The 18,599-nt window shown below is 40.6% G+C and overlaps 1 protein-coding gene across 1 annotated transcript in view; it reads left to right on the forward strand.

Annotated features, from left to right (window-relative positions):
• The window catches only part of CDK6 (cyclin dependent kinase 6), a 211,180-nt gene extending 193,799 nt beyond the window's left edge, over positions 1-17,381 (forward strand). Inside the window, exon 8 of the mRNA XM_090047031.1 lies at positions 4,037-17,381. Within this exon, the coding sequence (XP_089903157.1) occupies positions 4,037-4,183 (147 nt within the window). The 3' untranslated portion in view covers positions 4,184-17,381. The remainder of the gene's footprint in view (positions 1-4,036) is intronic.
• The last annotated feature ends 1,218 nt before the right edge of the window (positions 17,382-18,599 follow it).

Here is an 18,599-nt window from a genome sequence, read left to right on the forward strand (position 1 = left end):
AGGAAGGAAGGAAGCACAGCAGTTGCTAAGAACAATGGGTAAAGTGGTGAAATTGGAGAGAAATTCCCAGGGGTATCAGACAAACAATTAGCAAAAGGAAAGATCAAGGGAGATCAAGACTATCAAAAGGGAGAAGTCCTTATCACTTGTAGTGTGTAGGAAGAATTTCAGGAATCAGTATGCAGTCCTTGGTTCTTAGTGTCCAGCCAACTTATGAATTTTTGTTCCCAAGCTCTTTTTTTCAAGGTGTTTGGCACTTCCCTTAAGCACAAGGATAGTGAGATCAGAAAGGGAGTGGCTGTTCTGTGAAAAATATGCTCCTACAGAAGTTTGTATGTCTCTGTCTTCTGTATTTTTTCCATGAGAGTTCATTCTAGTACATACATGGGTGAAACTAAACACAAACTAAGTACTATGTAAGAGACTGGGTTGTATATGGTCTGACTTAATGATTAGGCCTCTGAGGGAAACAGCCTGAGGCTGGGTCAAAGGGCAGGAGCCATACACCAAAGCCAGAGGGAGATCCAGAAGCAGAGTCCACAGCTCCATCCAGGGTCAGGGTCTGGGGGTCAGATGTGGGATACCAATTCAGGAGAAAATCCACAGGGCAAAGTCCAAAAACAGAACCAAGCCAGGGTCAGGAGCCGGGAAACAGAACCACAGGGAAATCCAGGGCTCCTCTAGATGTGCAGGGAGCCTGCTCTGACACACTGGAAATCCAGCGTGTTGGAGCAGACTCAAACAGAGTCTGTTGGAGCACAGAAACGGATGTGCTCCAGCAGCCTTCCGCATCATGTGTACCAGCATCCCCATGCATCCCCACACGGAAAATACGGGAGCACAGCACTTTGAAATAAAGTACATTCAATGAGCTTTAGTTCAAAGCGCCCTGCTGCCATTTTTCCAGCCTAGGAACACTCATACACATGACACACAAGCATTTTGAATTAGTGCAGCTTCCTAATTAAAATGCCTGGTGCTGAATTCCAAAGCATGTGTAAAAATGCCCCCAAAGCCTAAATCCAGAACTAAGCTAAAAACCTGGGTCACAAACCAGGAGGCTTTCCACAGGAGAACCATTGACTGGCCTGCAGACCCAGGACCCCAGCTGGTGCTAAATGGATAATGAGGTAGTGCTCCCAGCAGCTGATCAGGATGCTTACTATTCCTACACTGAGGCTGTTACCAGATTTGCCCATCACTTTGGAGTGTGCTCATTCATTAGAGATACATTTCTAGGGTCTTGGTAATTCTGTCAACGTGCTGCTTGTGTTACTTGTGTTTCTATACAGAGCTGTAGATCTCCCTTCTGCAAGTTCTTACCCCTAATGGAGCTATCTTGCAGGACTCGGTTTTAATGGGGCTGGGTTCCTCCAGTCACCAAATCAGTCGTACATACAAACACACACAGATTAATGTGACACACCTGACCCGGCCAGGTTGATCAGCATGGACAGGCTGACACCCTTATATGCCAGGAATCAGTTCATCAGAGCAACAATAAACTGCAGTCAGACATAAGCACGCAGGTAAACAGAAAGCTCTGAATCCAGCTGGGTGTCCAGCTGACACCATCATAGGCCAGCATTCAGTTCATTAGGGCACGTCTGAGTCAAACTGAGTTAATCAGTCTGTACAAGCTGATCCCCTTATGTGTTTCAAACTCAGCACGTCCCAATCTTTTAGCCTCTTGATGAGCAGACCCCACAGTATTTTTGGGCTTCCCAGGGATCTTTAGCTTACAAAAAAGAAGCGTGACTGCAGAGCAAGTGGGGAAGGAGAAGTAGAGAAGGAAAAATATACCCAGTTACTAACCAGTTTGACTATAAAAGTTATTTATTGCTAAGTATATGAAAAATATATAATGGTACTAGTAATTATAGATACGTAAAGAAAAAACAAACACAAACAATTACAGTATTACTCTGGTTTCACTGAGTATTTGGGGAAACTTAAGTCAAGCTTAACTAATACAGTTCAGGTTCAGAAATTTATGCGGGTTTGAAACTGCAAAAGAGAGAGATCTCTGGGATCTCAGCAGTCCAAGGCACTCGGGTTTTAATGCTGACAGGTAAAGTTCTCAGCACAGTCCTTGAAGGGAGACGATCTGTTTCTTCCAGCTTCTTCCAGAACAACAGTAGATGGTGTTAGAGAGACTTCTCCTCTTGAAGCACACACACACTGCTGCTTTTTTACAGATTTTTAAACCCTCAGTTCAGCTTCTTCTAAGCATTCGCAAGTGTAAATTATTGTCTTTTCTCTTGACAAAGGGTTATTTGGTTTGGAACAGTTTTAAAAAACTGATTGATACTCAGGAAAATATAAAGTTAAGGAGTAACCAGACACTTAGGAGCCAGCTTGAAATTCCTATGGATAGCACATATACTGATGGGATTCTCATGGTTTCTTCAGAAACAATAGATAGCTTGCAGCATCAGGGTTTTGGATTTTTACTTGTTGTGAACAAGCCTCAGTTTAGCATGACTTTTCCAGATCTTACTATAGTCTTTTAACAGACTTAAGGCAATTATTGAAGTGTTCATAACCTTTGTGGGGGGACTTCCACCAGTTGTCCCGGAAAAAGTATGACAACACTTGTGGACAGGGTTCCAATGGGCTGGACGCTGTCATGAACCCTTTACCGTTGTCCAAATGTTGCCCATACCCCCTCTGACTCAATCTCTTTGCCTCAGCATTCCCTAACTTGGCAACTGAGTTTTAGTCAATTAAGTTTAAATAGGCCTCCTATAGTGGGACCAGGGAATGTACGGCCCGAGATGCCTATTAAACTTTACTTCTGCTTGGGAGGGGGGTGGGGGGGGCTTTGTAAATTCAAATTAAAACTGGTCTGATAAATGCTAAGCTGGGTGTGTGTAAATGTTTGATTGAGGGGTGATAATTTTTAAACCTGTTGTGGAAGTCAATAAGTGAGTTCAGCTGTTCAATTTAGGTGATAAAAATATCATCTATGTAACCTGGGTATAGTGCAGGCCTGATGGTGCAGTTTTCTAGAAATTCCTCCTCCAGGTGGTTTATGAAGATGTTGACATATTGAGAGGCTGTCTCCATATCTGTGCCTGTGGTTTGGAGGAAGTGATGATTGTTGAAAGTGAAGTTGAGGGTGAGGATGAAGTGGAAGATTTGTGCAACATTGTGTTGCAAGTCTTCATGGTATGAGATAATAGCATACAGACTGGTGACATCCATGGCGGCAAGTCTGACCTTGGGGAGGTGGCTGATGTTCTGGATTCTGTTGAAGAAGTTTGTTGCATCTTGTAGAAAACTTGCTCTTTGAGTGACAAGTGATTTCAGGATAGCTCGTCAGTGATGGTACCACAATTGGATATGATGAGTCTGCCAGAGTTACCTTGTTTGTGAATATTTGGAAGACTATAGAAAGTTCCTGGAGCAGAAGAGTGAGGGATTAGTGAAAATAGTTTCCTGAAGCTGGTGTGGGAAGCATTTCATAATATTTTCCTGTTCCAGAGCTAATACTGTTTGTGAAGTACTTGTATACTGTTGTGATGAGCTCCACAGAAAATTGCTAGAGAGAAAAAATAATTTGATCTTCATAGCAAGGTCTGAATTGTGTACAGTAAACAAGACAGTCACATACATTAGACACTGAGGAGAATTCAAAGTAATGAAGAGCTAGCTTCTTACGAGCTAAGCACTAAATCCATCCTGTACATTGAATGAGCCAGAGATCCAGTGTGTGCATTGGAGGGATTGAAATTCACATTTAATATGCAAGGGCTTGACTTTGCAACCCTAATGTTATTTTATCCTGATTTTCTGTGTATAGTATTCATATAATGTGACCTGGCTGAATTCTCCCTTCCTGCTAAGTGATGGAATATGTAAGGTATTTCAGGCATTCCTTGAAATTGCTTTAGATCTTTCTAAAGCTCTCGTGTATCTCATACCTATAGTAAAACAGTGGTGCTCATTAACATACCTCTTCAACATTTATAATATTGATTATATATTTTACTATGACCAGTATATTAAAAACAATTTGTTTTCATTCTTACAGAAATGTTTAGCATTTAATCCAGCTAAGAGAATATCTGCCTATGTTGCCCTGTCTCACCCTTATTTCCACGATCTGGAGAAATGTAAGGAGAATCTGGATACCCATATGTCATCCAGCCAAAATGCCAGTGAAGTTAATACATCGTAAGGCTGATCAGAGATGAACCTACAGATGAACAAAACATGTAGCTGACAAGGTCACTGTTCAGTATAAACCATAGTTATTTTGCTGAAGATCATTATCTGGATGATTTATATGTCTCTGCTTCTCCGGGATGGTGATGTGCTTATCTGAGGAAACCTATGTAGTTTACTTTCATCAAAGCAATGCAAGAGCCAGGACCTCTACCTGCTCCCTTTGCAGCTTTATGGGTTTTGTGTTTTGTTTTTGTTTTGTTTTTTTTAACTACCTGCAAACTCCAGATGAAGAGAAGCTGCTGACCAGTTTTGCTGCCATTTTATTCTTCTAACATTGGATGCTGCCATTGTGGAGTAGAATAATCCAGTCACTGCCAAAACCTGATGCAATCGTTCTCTCTAGCTGGTGAAGCACATTTGGAATTGTTTTTGTTATTCTGTGATTGCTCTAAGTGATATTTAAAAGTATGGAATTGAAATACTGGATCTCTACAATCTGCAGTGAATGCATCTAGCTACTGTTGGTGATATACAAGGAGGCATCTTCTCAGCTGAAAACCTGGACAGATAATTTTATTATTTCACTGTTTTCCATACAAATAGGATGCTAATAATAAGTTATATCTCAATGTTTAGGTGTTTAGCTATACAAACCAGCTATTACCTAGATGAGTTTGTATGCATGGTGCAAAATCAAGGTTTTTTAAAGAAAAAAAAATAGGGATCTGCTCTCTCTAAAGACTTTTTTAGTTTGCAAATATATTTGAATTGGCTCAATTTGAGCCAAATCAGTGCAGTCCAGCTCTTTATTCCTTTCTCAGAACAAGTATATGTTCCATGATCTAGTTCATACATCTTTGAGTTATGTATCATAAATTTAACCAGAGTTGATGACAGTCTGTGCAGGTTTTTTCTTTTTAACATGAACTTATTATCAACCAAAAGAGCTCACAGAAAATATTTGACTTTGGGGAAGGACAGTTATACATACATACTATGTTGGATGCTGTATACTGTGCTGCTTTAACTGGATCACATCACCACATCATTCCTTGCATCATAGTGCATGAATGTTACTATCACAGGATCCTTCGTATTTCATTCTTAGCAGATTTGCTGTATGCAGAAATGCATAAGCCTCTCTCCTGCGCTGTCAACACAAATTCTTTCTCCCTGCTAGTGTTAATGTGCCATTATTGAAAGTCAACATAACTAAATAATTCACATGCCCTTTAGCAGTTATTTTAGATATTACATTAAATGTTTATATTTCATATTTTTACCTGAACTAAAATATATTTTCAGTATTTTAAAAAGATTTTTTTATTTTTTTAGTACTGTGTGAAAAAGGAGTATTTTAAGCCCATTCTGGCTTTTCCCTGACTGAACTTTAGTGCAGTTGCCTGGATAGAGCTTGAGGGAAAAACGGGCTTAAGTTAGATATATACACTATTGTAATATAAATAAGAATAATACTTGTGGCAGCTAGCATTGCTTATTTTTACAATGGTTCTTGTTAGGCTATCCTACCTTCCTTGTCTTTGTTTCATCTGATCCAGCTAGTGAGCCCAGCATCCATCTCCTCACACTCAGCATGCTTGCCAGGAGTAGGTCCCTAGTATTAAGCTAGGCAATGTATTTTTCTACCTATAACACAGGAACCTGTGGCTGTCTCTGTGGCAGATTTCTCACTCATGTAGTAGACTGGCTGTTGGGGCATATTTCACTGTTACCTCTATTTTGGATATCTGCACTATCTGGCACTGGGGTCAGCAACCCCCCAGCACGTATGCATGAGGCCATTTTGCTTGGCATGCCACAGGCGGCCTGGGTTCTGGGCACCTGCTGGCAGCCACAGAGCCCAGGCTGCTTGTAGCAGATCTGGAGCCCTGGCTCAGCTCTGTAGCCAGTGGTAGCTGCACATGTATCTTGGAGTGCATGGCAAGGAAGGGGCCTGGGGCAGCACAGCCATTGCTGGCATGTGTGCAGCTGCTGCTGGCAACAAGCCGAGCTGGGGTTTCAGACCCCAGTGCAGTTGCTTGCAGGCTTATGGCTACCTGCTGCCAGCAGCCCAGGCTCCATGGTGGGTGGCAGGGGTCCAAGTGTGGTAGATGGTGACACTGCAAGCATCTGCACTGGGGTATGAAGCTTCAGCTGGGCTCATTGCTGGCAGTGATGGCATGTGCACCTCTGGGAGCCCGACAGGGAGGGGGCTGTGTCTGTGCTTCCACAACAAGGGTCGGGCCCCTCATGGCTTCCCCGCCATCCACCCCTGGCATGCCAATATCTTCAAAGTCCAGGTTGTGGGGGTTTTGGCACTCAGCCCAAAAACATTGCTGATCCCTGATCTACCTACCACATAGGCTGCTGCTAGACTAGAGAATGGTTTTAGCTACCTTTTGTGATGAGGTTAAATTACTTCTGCTTTATATATGCCATATTTTAAAGGACCAATTGCACATACACTGTGCTGTCAGCTGTGCTTTCTGCATGCCGAAAATGATGCCTATTCCAAAATATACAGGCATGGACAGGTAGGTTGCAAACCAGGCCTGACAAAAGCATGTGTAAGGCATCTCTGCAGGGTTCAGACACATGTACTATGGCATAAGGATTTTGCAAAGCAGGAGGCTAAAAGGCAGGAAACATGAAGGCATGATTCAGCTGGTCATGGCTCTGCCTACTTCTCTCCCTCATTTTACAGGTCCAAGGAGAAGAGAGGTACCACTCTGATGTTGGTTCTGAAGTGTGAAGTGTGTGCCACTTGGCTTTTGCAGAAAGGGCTGACCCATGTTGAAAATGTAACTAACCACAACTTTATTAGTAGGTTGTTTTAAACGCTCAATTATTTAAGCAACAAACAAAACAATAATCCAAACTGTTCTTTCTTTCAAGTTACGAGGGGGTAGGGTGGGGAGCTTACAATTTAGTCACTTTTTAAACTTTCCACATTTTATCTATTACCACATTATTATACGTATTTCATCAGGGCACTTCCTGGTATTGTCCTTTGTCAGCTTCCAAAGGACTCTTTCTTAGATATGGCAGTTCTGCAAGGGCTAACATTGGAAGGAGGGAATGGGACCAGGGAAACGATGGTAGCTTTAAAATTAGCCTAGAAACTCTAAGATACAGACTTGCATCTAAGACACCACATTATGTATTACTAATTCCCAAACTCGTGCATGGGAAAAAAATGCAGTTCATCTTTCACTCTGATTTATTCTTATTCCCTCTTTCCCCTGGCGACTAGGTGTGTGTCTTGCATACTGCTGCCATGTGTATAAGGAGGGATGGGAATGTTGGGCCTGGATTTGCAAAAGGGAGGTGCCTGCCTAGACAGGTCCCTTAAAAAGCTATGATGAAAATAGGCCAAACATCCAATAAAGAGAGCCCAAGTGCGTAACCCTGCTTAGCCAGGCCGTTGGCCTGTATGTGTGCTGCAGAATGATGTTGACAGCAGCCTACATTCACTGGACAACATTACATCTTTTTTTTAAACTGAATGACAAGTGTGCAGCTACCTCCTGAGACCCCCCTTTAGCCAAACACTTTGCTCATTACAATGAGGTGGCCAGGTATTGGGAGCAGCAAGAAGCTGGAATTCCTGCCTGCTGCCCAGCATGGTCTTCATCTGGTTTTGTGTGCAAAGCGCTCATCCTTCAGGCCCCTGCCTGGTTCTGCAGGTCAGAAATTGCTAAGGTTAGCTTGGTGTAGCTTACTTGCTGTAGCTGCTTACATGCTGTGAAAGTGTCTTCTTCCTCTGCCAATTCACTGTTGGCCCTAAGTGGCCCCTGAAACAATTTTCAGAAGCTGAGTGTCTTTCAGGCTGCAGACCTGTCACAATAACATACAAGTGGTTATTTGCATATGCCAGCAGTATAAATGGCAGGTCAAGGGATGCCAACCCCAAATCTTCCCTTCATTTTCCTTCTTTCATCTTTCATATCTACCCTAGTGGTACTTCCCACAAGACCCCTGTGACCCAAGAATTCTGCACCTGTTTTCTGCTGCCACACAACACCCATCTTTCCTCACTACCAGTTATTGCCTCTTGTGGCCATCAGCCAAAAGGCACTGGTTAAAGAGAACCTCCTCAGGAATTTCCCAGTTTAGCCTAGTCTACCCTATGGCTACAACTAACTTCCGCATAACTGTCTTGCCTTATACGCACCAAGCAACAGTCTAAAGATAAGCTATTCGCACCTTTCCTTGTGAGCTGCTTATCTTTCAGCACACACAGCTGCCCACTTTGAAAAATTCAAGCATGCTTTCTTGTCTATCTCTGCTCCAGAATATGAACAAATAGCAATGTGCATCTTTGCAAAGTTTAAAAATGTGGCCTATGTGTGGTTCTTTAGAAATAGACACTGGATAGTAGCACTCAGACTGTGTGCTGGACCCTATCCACAACCTGGTATTTAGACTGTATGTATACTTGAGCTTTCCATGTGAAGAAGATGCTGTACCATGCTGTACTTTTCACTGCTTCACTGGTTATCTTTGAGAACCATGTGTTATTGTACCAGGGATAATTGTTTCAGTTGCTAGATACTGCATCTATTTTAATATAGAAAAAAGTAGGAAATATGCCATATCAGTTTTTTGCAACAAACCGGGAGCACTTATCTGACTCTCAGCTGAAAGAATATTAGATTATATGTATGTGAATCATAAACCACACAGTGTGGTTGAAAAGGCCACATAAATTATGTTCTGTGTATGAGCTGTATTTGTATAATGAGACAGGTGCATAGTCTGAAAATTCTGCTTTTTTGGAACCACTTTGTTAATATCTGTCTGGTGCAATAGTTTCTGAAATGAATTGATTTTTCCTAATGTAAGATGTGAATTATAACATACATACATATACATAGACACACACACACACATGCTGTAAATATGAACCCTCCTATTATACTTTTCTCTGAAATTCAATTTTTTTACTTCCAGTTAAACGCTTTGTCTCAGTCCCACTGACAGAATAATTACAATTATGCTTAGGACATGATTTTCTAATCTTTAAAAAGGCAAAACTTCTTCATCAATGGACTTTTAAAGGTTTAATCAATACAGTAATTGTCCTGTACAGGACTACATATTCTAATCTATGTTTATTTTCACACATTTTGCTCTGGTGTATCCAACCTTTTTATAGATCAGACAGGAGTACTCAGAAGTAAGTATACCATTCCTCTGAGGTTCTGTAGTGGCTTCCAACAGCACAGTACCCAGAAGCCTATCCCAGGTGGTAGGAAGTCTGTGGAAGGGAACTGCAAGAGCATAAGGTCTGTGTTATCTCCCTTTTGTTAGAAGACCTATATCTAATCAGCATTGCTCACTTGCTAGAAGGGGACATAACTAGAGCAGCTCTTATGTGTGTTATATTAGCTTCCCTTAAAAGTAAAGCTGCTGGATAATTGTTATCTGCCCTCTGTTTGAGCTTTACACCTCCCTGTACACTGAGTGCAGTTCAGTCACTTTGTCACCTGAAGTGGCAAATCTTGGATTGATTACAGTCTGAGGAAGCCAGCATTTTTATTGGATAGCTACCAGACTATCAAGAATGCTCTTCCAGAATGCCCACATCACTTCTTGATGTGAACAGGAGGACTTCACTGTTGACCTTGTATATGTAGAAGTTTTCCTTCACATTAGTATATTACAAAGTTCTAGTAATATGAAATCATGGGGGAGATTTGGAGAAGTATTTTTACATGCACAGCAAATTAAAATTTCTATGCTGAAACCACTGATTACTATAACTATTAACATGCTATCAATCCTGTCTCCATTTGGATGTTAAAATGTAAACATTCCAGATAGTGTAGCTTTCTTTGGGTAAAAGAAAATAAGAGAAACAGTCTCAAACTGAATGTAACATGGTATGCCTACATTCTTAAATGTGCATCTTGAATAAAAATTTAATTTTGCAAAAGTATATCCACAATGTTAACAGTTTTAACAGTCTATTGGCATTCTTATATATCATTCATGTAATATCAGATATGAATTATATTTATGTGAATTTATTTTTTTATATTGTGCTATACTTTTGGAAAGCAATAGCTGTAAATAACTAGTTAGTAGTGTTAATTCAATTGCCCTTTATGGGCTGGATAATGGAATGTGCTGACTGTCCTCCATTCCTGTGATTCCTATTAAAAATTAAGATTTGTTCTCACAGATTTAAATAAGACTGAGTCAGGCCCTAAATGAGAAAAATAATCAAGGTGTGTATGCATTAACTGACAAATACATCTCTGTTTTGTGCTTCAGCTTACCACTTGTTTGTGTTTAACATTGTGCACTACTTGCAATGTGTGCAAAATATATAAATGCTAAAACAAAAAAATTGCTATACAAATTGGGAAATTCTACTTTTGCCAAGAATATGCAGAGATATTATCAAAAATGGCTGATTGGGCTTGTGCAAAGACTTGCTGAAAAAATATGTTCTTTTATCCTTAAAATTAATGCTTAGATGCCTAGATTTTGGAACTGGTGTAATATTTCCATTGAAGTAATTTCTCCTTTAAAAAAACATGATTCTTTTTCTTTCCAGCAGCAACAATCACCTAGCCAGAGCTGATTGAAATAGTAATGTACCCTCTGAAATAGTCCTATGCACACTTTCTGCTTTTCTTATACTCAGTGGGTGCATCTACTTGTGAAATTAATGTGACACAATAAACACAAACAGTTTGTGCCAGAGTTTATTGCTCCTAGGCAGAGAGCATTTGCACATGTACCTGGGACTGCAGCACACATAGCCAGAGTGGCACAGAACCTGGCTGGGAGAAGGCCCAGGGGGTCAGTTTACCAACCTGGAGCTACTCCCTCTGATTCAGTACGCTGCGGCGGGGCTTGATGAGGCATGAAGACACTAGTGTGGGGCTTGCCAGGAGGCAGCCCCCACACTGTAGTACCCTTATGCCCGAGTCAGTCCCAGTCACCATCTGCACATGCGTTGTGGTGGAGTAAACTGTGCCATAGAATAGTACATGTGTTGGGCAATACTATCCTATGACAGAGTTAATTGTTTGCTCTAGCCAAATAGCACCCCAGTGGAAATGGTGATGCTTTACTCTGAAGCTAATTAGGCAGTAAGCCTCTCATATAGATGCACCCAGTGGTAGCTAAAGGTGCTCAGTTCTCTGTTTTGCTGACTTAAAGGGCAGAGCCTGCTGTGACTGGAGTCAAGGGAAAAGTACTATTGCCTTCAGGGCTGGGCTACTTGCATGAGCATTTTCATACTATACACATAAGAGCAAGTCATGTCTGTGGGTCTTTCAGTGATGTGTTTGTAATAACATACATACATATATGTATATATCAGTTAATTTTTTTCAGTGGATTAGATTAGATTGTTTATTTATAAATAGCTAATAGTGTTCCCAGAAATCTTTAAAGGAACATGACACAAAACTGATATAAAACAAAAACGTTCATCTATCTCTGCCTGTCTTTCTCTGTCTCTTATTTCTTCTATATCAGGTTTTCCCCCTTCAGATATAATGTTTTGCTTATATTAGAAAATACATGAAGGGCTTGGATTCCATCTCCCAGGGATACAGTTAATTCAACTGGATGCCAAAAGGCAGCATAAAGAGTATAACTTGATACTGAATTACTATGGTAGAGTAGATTTTTGTTTATGAGAGAGGTTAGGAAAAAGATGTTACCTGGTTTTAGCTCAGATGAAAAGGAGAGCATTTATAATGGGAAAAATGCAAATACAAGAGTATGTATTAAGTATGTATGAAAAGGGATGTGTTTTTACTGAACCTGCAAAGTTAAAACGTTTACAGAAGTTTATAGAAGAACTGAATTGAGATAAGTTAATTCCAGCTAGCAATTTAACATTGATTTGCAGTAAAATAATCTATACTGTTTCACAGAAATGAGGGGAAATAAGTTGAAGTTACACTTATGATTCACTGACTTCACTCTGTGTGTTGAAATAATGCAAAATATGCCATACATTATAAAAGGGAGTTGTTTCATGTGCGGAAAAATACTGAAAAAGTATCTATTCCTGTTAAAGCTTCTTTTAAGTTTGGTCCTGCCAGGTAGTAAATAGGCCAATCCAAGAAAGCATTTAAGAATAAGCACTGAAACAGTACCGTTATTTTAATGCAGTTGCTCATACACTTGAATATTTTGCTTGATTGGCCCAGACTACTTATTGTCTTTCAGGGTTGAGCATCATGCTCAGCCCTTCTACATGGTTTTATCCACAGCAGGATGCTCACTGTGCAAGGGGAAGGAGGAGGAACCCTTAGAGGCCCTACCACAGGTGTGGAGCCATCATGGTTTTGGTGTGGAGCCTTCAGGTGCTGGAGGCCTGTAGGGGTTCTGTTGTGTTTATACCTTGCATCTGGAAGAGTGTACAGGACCTAATCTTGAAACTTGCACTAAGGATGAGCAAATAGGCTTGGCAAAAAATGGGTTTCCACAGTTGCAAGGAATGGAAACTTCCTCCATATGTGCACAGCAGGCTCTAGATATACAGTCACAGAGGTCCCAGCCAGTTGTAACACCCTTGCTTTACCTTCACATTGTCCCACTGTGGTACTGTGAAAGGAATCTTTAGTGAACTGAACCCATCAAAAGGCTCCCAACATCTTGCCTCCCTTTATTCACAAGAACTTACTTGGTTCTGCTGCCAGTCAGGATATCCATGATGTGGAGGTTGTGGTGGTTGTATTTGTCCTTAAATATATTAATATTTCAATTCAATTCTGAAGGATGAAATACTAAAAACATGCATTTAAATTTGTTTCATATATTGCTAGGACTTTGAAAAGAAACATTTCCCCAGTTTTCAAGAACATTATTGATTTGTTCCATTGTTTTTCCTAGGCTCTCACTAGGAGTTTGGGGCGGCAGGAGGGAGGGTTAGTATACGAATGGTTTTATGAAATGTCCTTTATCACCCCAACTCCTTTGCAGCCACTTGAGCGCTTATTTCCCTCTGGGAAATCTCTGAAATATACCAGCATTCTTGTATGATTGATCATCTCTAGTGAAACCTATAGACCTTGAAAGAGATCTAAAATGCCTCCCACACAAGCTGCCTTTTGCACTCTTTGTTCTGCTCAATTGTACCTGAGCAGGTAGCATGTGCTCCACACTGTCTAAATGAGAAAGACCTTACTCCTTGCTTGTGTATCTATGCTCATTTTCTTCTGGCTAGCAATCTGCATCCAGCTTCAAAATACATTTTCCTACTCTTGGCTGCTAGCAATCAGCTGCAATGCTGTGCTACCTGCCACTCACTGCTGTACCAGCCCCTGCTCCAACTGTGGGGCAAAAATCCTAAAAATAATCTTAATCCTTCTTTCCTCAAACTCGTGTAATACATCTCCACCTTTGTTTGTCCCGACCTCTACTTTCCAGTCAGATCTGATACGACAGGCTATGTCCAATGGGCACCTCAGAACAGGTCAGTTTAATTCCCTGGTACTTTACTTTGGTTCATGCTCCCCATTGCACTACCTGTGCCCTGTTGAACCATTGCTACTGCCACACCTTTTGCTGCTGCCTGTTTATCTGGGAAATTGAAAGAGTGGGAAATGACAGGTCTTAATATGTGGAGATGGATGAAAGAAGAAACTTTTAATATCTTTGACATCTCCACTGTAATTCATAGCAGTGGTCAGAAGCTACAGGGCCCTGGAGACCAATCTCCTTTCCTACATACAGGTGACCCCTCTTCAAAGCAATGATGGAGTGTGGCGCAGTAATCTGCATTATGACTGTGCTTTTTAAAAGGACTGTGAGGCTGGTCATGTTGGAGGAGGGTTTAGAAAAGGGTTGTTAACCATACAATTTTTACAAGCACTACAGTTGCTGCTTTGTCAGCAAATAGTACAATTGCTTAAAAATAAAGACACAAAGCTGTCAGCCTTTTTCTATTAGCACATGCTTTCTGCAAGAGAGGCTCGCTCTGGCACTTCAGTCAAGCTGAGGTACCTGCCCACTTATTTTCTCTCCAGTCTGTAATTTCTTTCCGAAGTTCTTCTTAGATGTTCAGATTCAAATATTGTGTTCTGATTTGTTAAATTCTGTGTTTCTGCCACTGGATAACTTTTTGGCTTTGTATTTCATGTAATACATAGCTATATTACTTTGAACAGCTTTAAAAATACACTGTCTTAGAATATTATTATTAATGAAAAATCGTACATTCAATATTATGTCTTGTAAGGCAGTGTATAATGTGGGAGTGTTCCTTATAGCTCCTGAAAGCACCACAATATATTTTATTCTGCATGCCTGTCTACATTTTACATAATAGTGCATATCCCATTGGCCTAAACGAAGCAACTTGGGTGAGTAAGACTCATAGAACTGTGTTCACAGATAAAGGTCTTTGTAACTGGTTGTAATAGTGAGGACACCTGGTTAGTAACAGCACCCAGACACCAGTAAGTGGAGTCACTGTTTATTGAAAACAAGGACACATTTATATCCACATTATTCAACATCAATATAAATTACTGTCATTGTATTTCATGTATGGTATTTGTTATGGAAACATTAGTTCTGTGAAAAGCATAGGGTTATTTTTGTTTATTTGCATATGGCATTCATTTTACTTGTCAAGGTGAAACTCATTTCATAGGCAAATAGAGGATAAGGAAAGGAATTCCTAAAATAAGCCACGTATTTTACATGTGAATTTTGCAACTAGAGACAAAGTTTGTTCAGATGTAGTATTCTATTTAGGCTATTTTTGTTTGTTTTACTATGTAAAGGAATGAACAAATTAATTCTAAGTGTTATTGTAGAGCTAAATTTACACATAGTGTAATGTATTGCGGGGGATCAGGGCGCACCATCTGAAAAATTAAAATTAGAAAACATTGCATAGGCTGCCTTTTTTACTTTACTTTGTTTGCAGTAGTTCTGATAGATACCAGTCAGTGACAGATGCTTAAACCAGTGCCTGAGTTTGCCTGGCTTCTTGCCATTAAAATAAGTTTTAGAAATGATACAATTGCTTTTGTGGTTTTGTACATGTTTCTGGAAAAAGGCAAAGCTACATAATGTTGTTGAACTATATAATGGGAACAGCAGGTGTAGTAGCCATTACTGTACATATACAGTTGCACAAAATTCAGTTTCAAAATACTTTAAATCAATCAGCCTAATTCACTCCTGGTATAACTCCACTAACACTATTTAAATTGCATCAATAATTATTTTTACTCAATAAGCCTACAAATTTCAAGGTCGGGCATTTCAGGATTATATACAGATAATATGTTTAGTCAGTAAGCAAAGAAAGTTGCTGTGTATGGTAGTGTGACCAGATATTAACTCTAATAATTTGCTACTTTTTTCAGATTTTTCCACTTGTTACGTTTTGATACAAATGTTAAAGCTTCTCGGTGAACTAATGATATGTGGAGAAAAGCACAATACTGGTACAAAAGGTACCAGAATTAAAGATTTACTTTTTGATGGTCCAAACATTTAAACTAGCGATTAATCTTAACATGCAAGAAGTCCCACTAAACATAGAGTAACTGGGGTGACTTGGATGTGTAAATCATAGTATGTGTGTTAAGTGTTTTTTATAGTGTCAGTTCCAAAATCTGCAAGATGTGTGACATTTTTCAAAAAGCTTTATAAAAAATGTTGTTTTCAGTGTTATGATATGGATTATTATGAACAGTGGGACAGATCTGAACTCAGCTGCACTGATAAAAATCTGGAGTAATTTTTTGCTTAAGTAGTATTCTTCCATGTTAACATCAATTTAACAGATCAGAATCTGTCCCAGTAAGGTCTCAAAAAATAACATGAAAAACATTAAAAGTTAAGGATACATCTAAAGCTGGACACTTGAACAACTAGTTTCTGTGATTTAAAATATAACTTAATCTGGAGATGTCTAGGGTTGGTCATTTAAGGTAAACATCAAAAGCACTTCCAATTATTTTCTACTCACCTTGGATCAGATGCTCAGTTGGTGCAAATCAGTACAGTCCTACTGACTTTATATGACTATGTCACTTCACCTCAGCTCAGGATCTGGTCCTTTGTATCTACCATGTTATCTAAGCATTCAGTTTGACTATTTTACAAGGTGAAAAGTTACCTAAGGTGCAAACTCTACTCCCTAGACTATCATTTATATCTGTTCACAGGACATGATTTCACTGTATCATTTCATACTTGAAATTCATTCTGCTATTTTAATATCAGGGTACAAACATGAAAAGGTGCGTGTGTTACTGTTTGTTTTAAAGGTGCATAATTACTTTTATTCAGTGTGCTTAATAATTGTTGTTCAATGCTCCATAGGTTTCTTATTCCAGCAGGAAAAACGTGTATGTGTACAACAGTCTGCATCAGCTACAAATGTACAAAACATGAACTAATGATTTATCTGTCACTTAAATGTATTGATTTTCTTTTAATTACAGCAAGGGGCTACAAAAAGTAAACTGTGGTATATTAAATGTAGTATGCCCTCATTATGCATGAAATGCTTTAGCTACCTGTTAAGCCACTAATAGCCAAAAACACAGTGGAAAATGTGTTTCTGCTGTGCCTAATGGCTGGGAAGTGGTGCAGCCATCCAGAGTTTAACAGCTCTTTTACCCAAAGCTTCTTGATATAATTAAGACTGCGCCATGCCCAAAATGTCACCCTATGTGGCTTTCTGCTTTAAGAAGGCCCTAACATGGGGCTACTTTACACTGACTTCATTGAAGTTCATTACAAAATATTCCCTTTCAAACATGCACCTTACTACATAATATATTCTTTAGCTTTTACAAATACAGACTTATTAAAATGGAGGACTGCAAAAAATAACCATGTGTTAATGGGTGTATTAAAGGCAAAACTAAATTAAAAAATGCTGAGGGTTATAGATATTATATCAGAATTACAGTCCTTTGGAACTGAACATTTTGCTGCTGGCAGTGCTACGAAAGCAAAGTTGTATATTTATTGTCAGAGGTTGAGGGCTCAGTATGAAAAAATCAATATAATAAAAATGTCACAGTGTCAAGTTCTTTTCAACTGTACACAAATTATTACAAAGTAAAAAGGCAAAAAAAAAGTTTGTATATTTAAAATTGCTCTCTCAGAGTTTACTTCACTTTCCTAGCTATATTTTTCTTTTATCTAAAAATGTAAAATGAATACAAATGCAGTAAGTAATGTATATTAAATACTGAAATTTGGCAATATTGGTTTATAGTTTTTAATGTTGCAAGATGTTGTTCTAAACCAATACAGAGTACAGTGTGGATTTTTTTAAATGTGAGCACATGTATGAATAGCCATATAAATTAATCTAATCTAAACTTCAGACCCCATCAGTCTTTCTCCCTCACTCAAACTGCTTTATTCCCTTTCTAGAGAATAATTCCATTATTTGTAGGGGTGCACTGATAAGAGATTTTTGGGGCCAATACCAATAGCCGATTTTTAAGGAGGCATATCGGCTAATGCCAATCTGATTTCCAATACAGCTGTGCCCAGCTGGGAAGTCTGTTGTGGTGGAAGGGGTGGGGAAGGGAAGGGGCATGGGGGGTGGGGCCAGATCAAAGCCCGCGGCGGTGATGGACGGAATGGGGCTAGGGCAAATGCTGTCCAGCCAGGGCAGGCATGGGACAGAGCCATGGCTCATCCATGGGGCGTGGGGACGGGCTCTCGCTGCTGCATGCTGCTCATCCAGGAGCTGCTTATCCAGTGGCTCCTGCCACTGCTCCTGCTGCTCATCCGGGAGGGCACGGGGGGGTGGCCCCGGATCTGCACAGTGCGGGGTCAGGGCTGCATTCAGGGCAGGTAGCAGCAGGTCTGGGAGCGGTGGCTATGGTGAATTTTGGGGTGGCTGCAGCCCCCCCATAACCCCGCTCCCAGTGCTGATGCCTGCCCCAAGCACAGCCCACCCCACCTTGCACAGACCTGGGGACACACATTCCCACCCCCACCATGCCCTCCCAGATAAGCAGTGGGAGCTGCCGGATGAGCGGCTCCCCCCCGGATAGGATAAGCAGCAAACAGCAGTGGAAGCTGCCCCATCCCCTGGACAAGCCACAGCTTCATTCCATGCCTGTCCCACCCAGGCTGGGCAGCGCTTACCCCAGCCCACTCTTTCCCTCACCGTGGAGGGCCTTAATCTGCCTCCCCACATCCCTTCACTTCCCCCTTCCCTTTCACAAGAACAGACTTACCAGCTGGACACTGTTTTCAAGCTGCAGGGCTGTGCTCCTCGCCACCTACATGATGCTCTACGGCTGCACGTGCACAGGCCACTTAGCCAAATTATCAATCATATCAGGAGTGGGGGGCAGCCTACCAGCCAGCATGGGGCTGCTCCACTCTGGCTCAGTGTGTTGTGGAGGGGTTGGCTGGCTGGGCTGCGAGGGTGCTACAGCGCAAGGCTAACCAGCAGG

The sequence above is a fragment of the Crocodylus siamensis genome, chromosome 5, assembly GCF_052110815.1.
Source record: "Crocodylus siamensis isolate JL-2025a chromosome 5, ASM5211081v1, whole genome shotgun sequence".
NCBI classification, from domain to species: domain Eukaryota; kingdom Metazoa; phylum Chordata; order Crocodylia; family Crocodylidae; genus Crocodylus; species Crocodylus siamensis.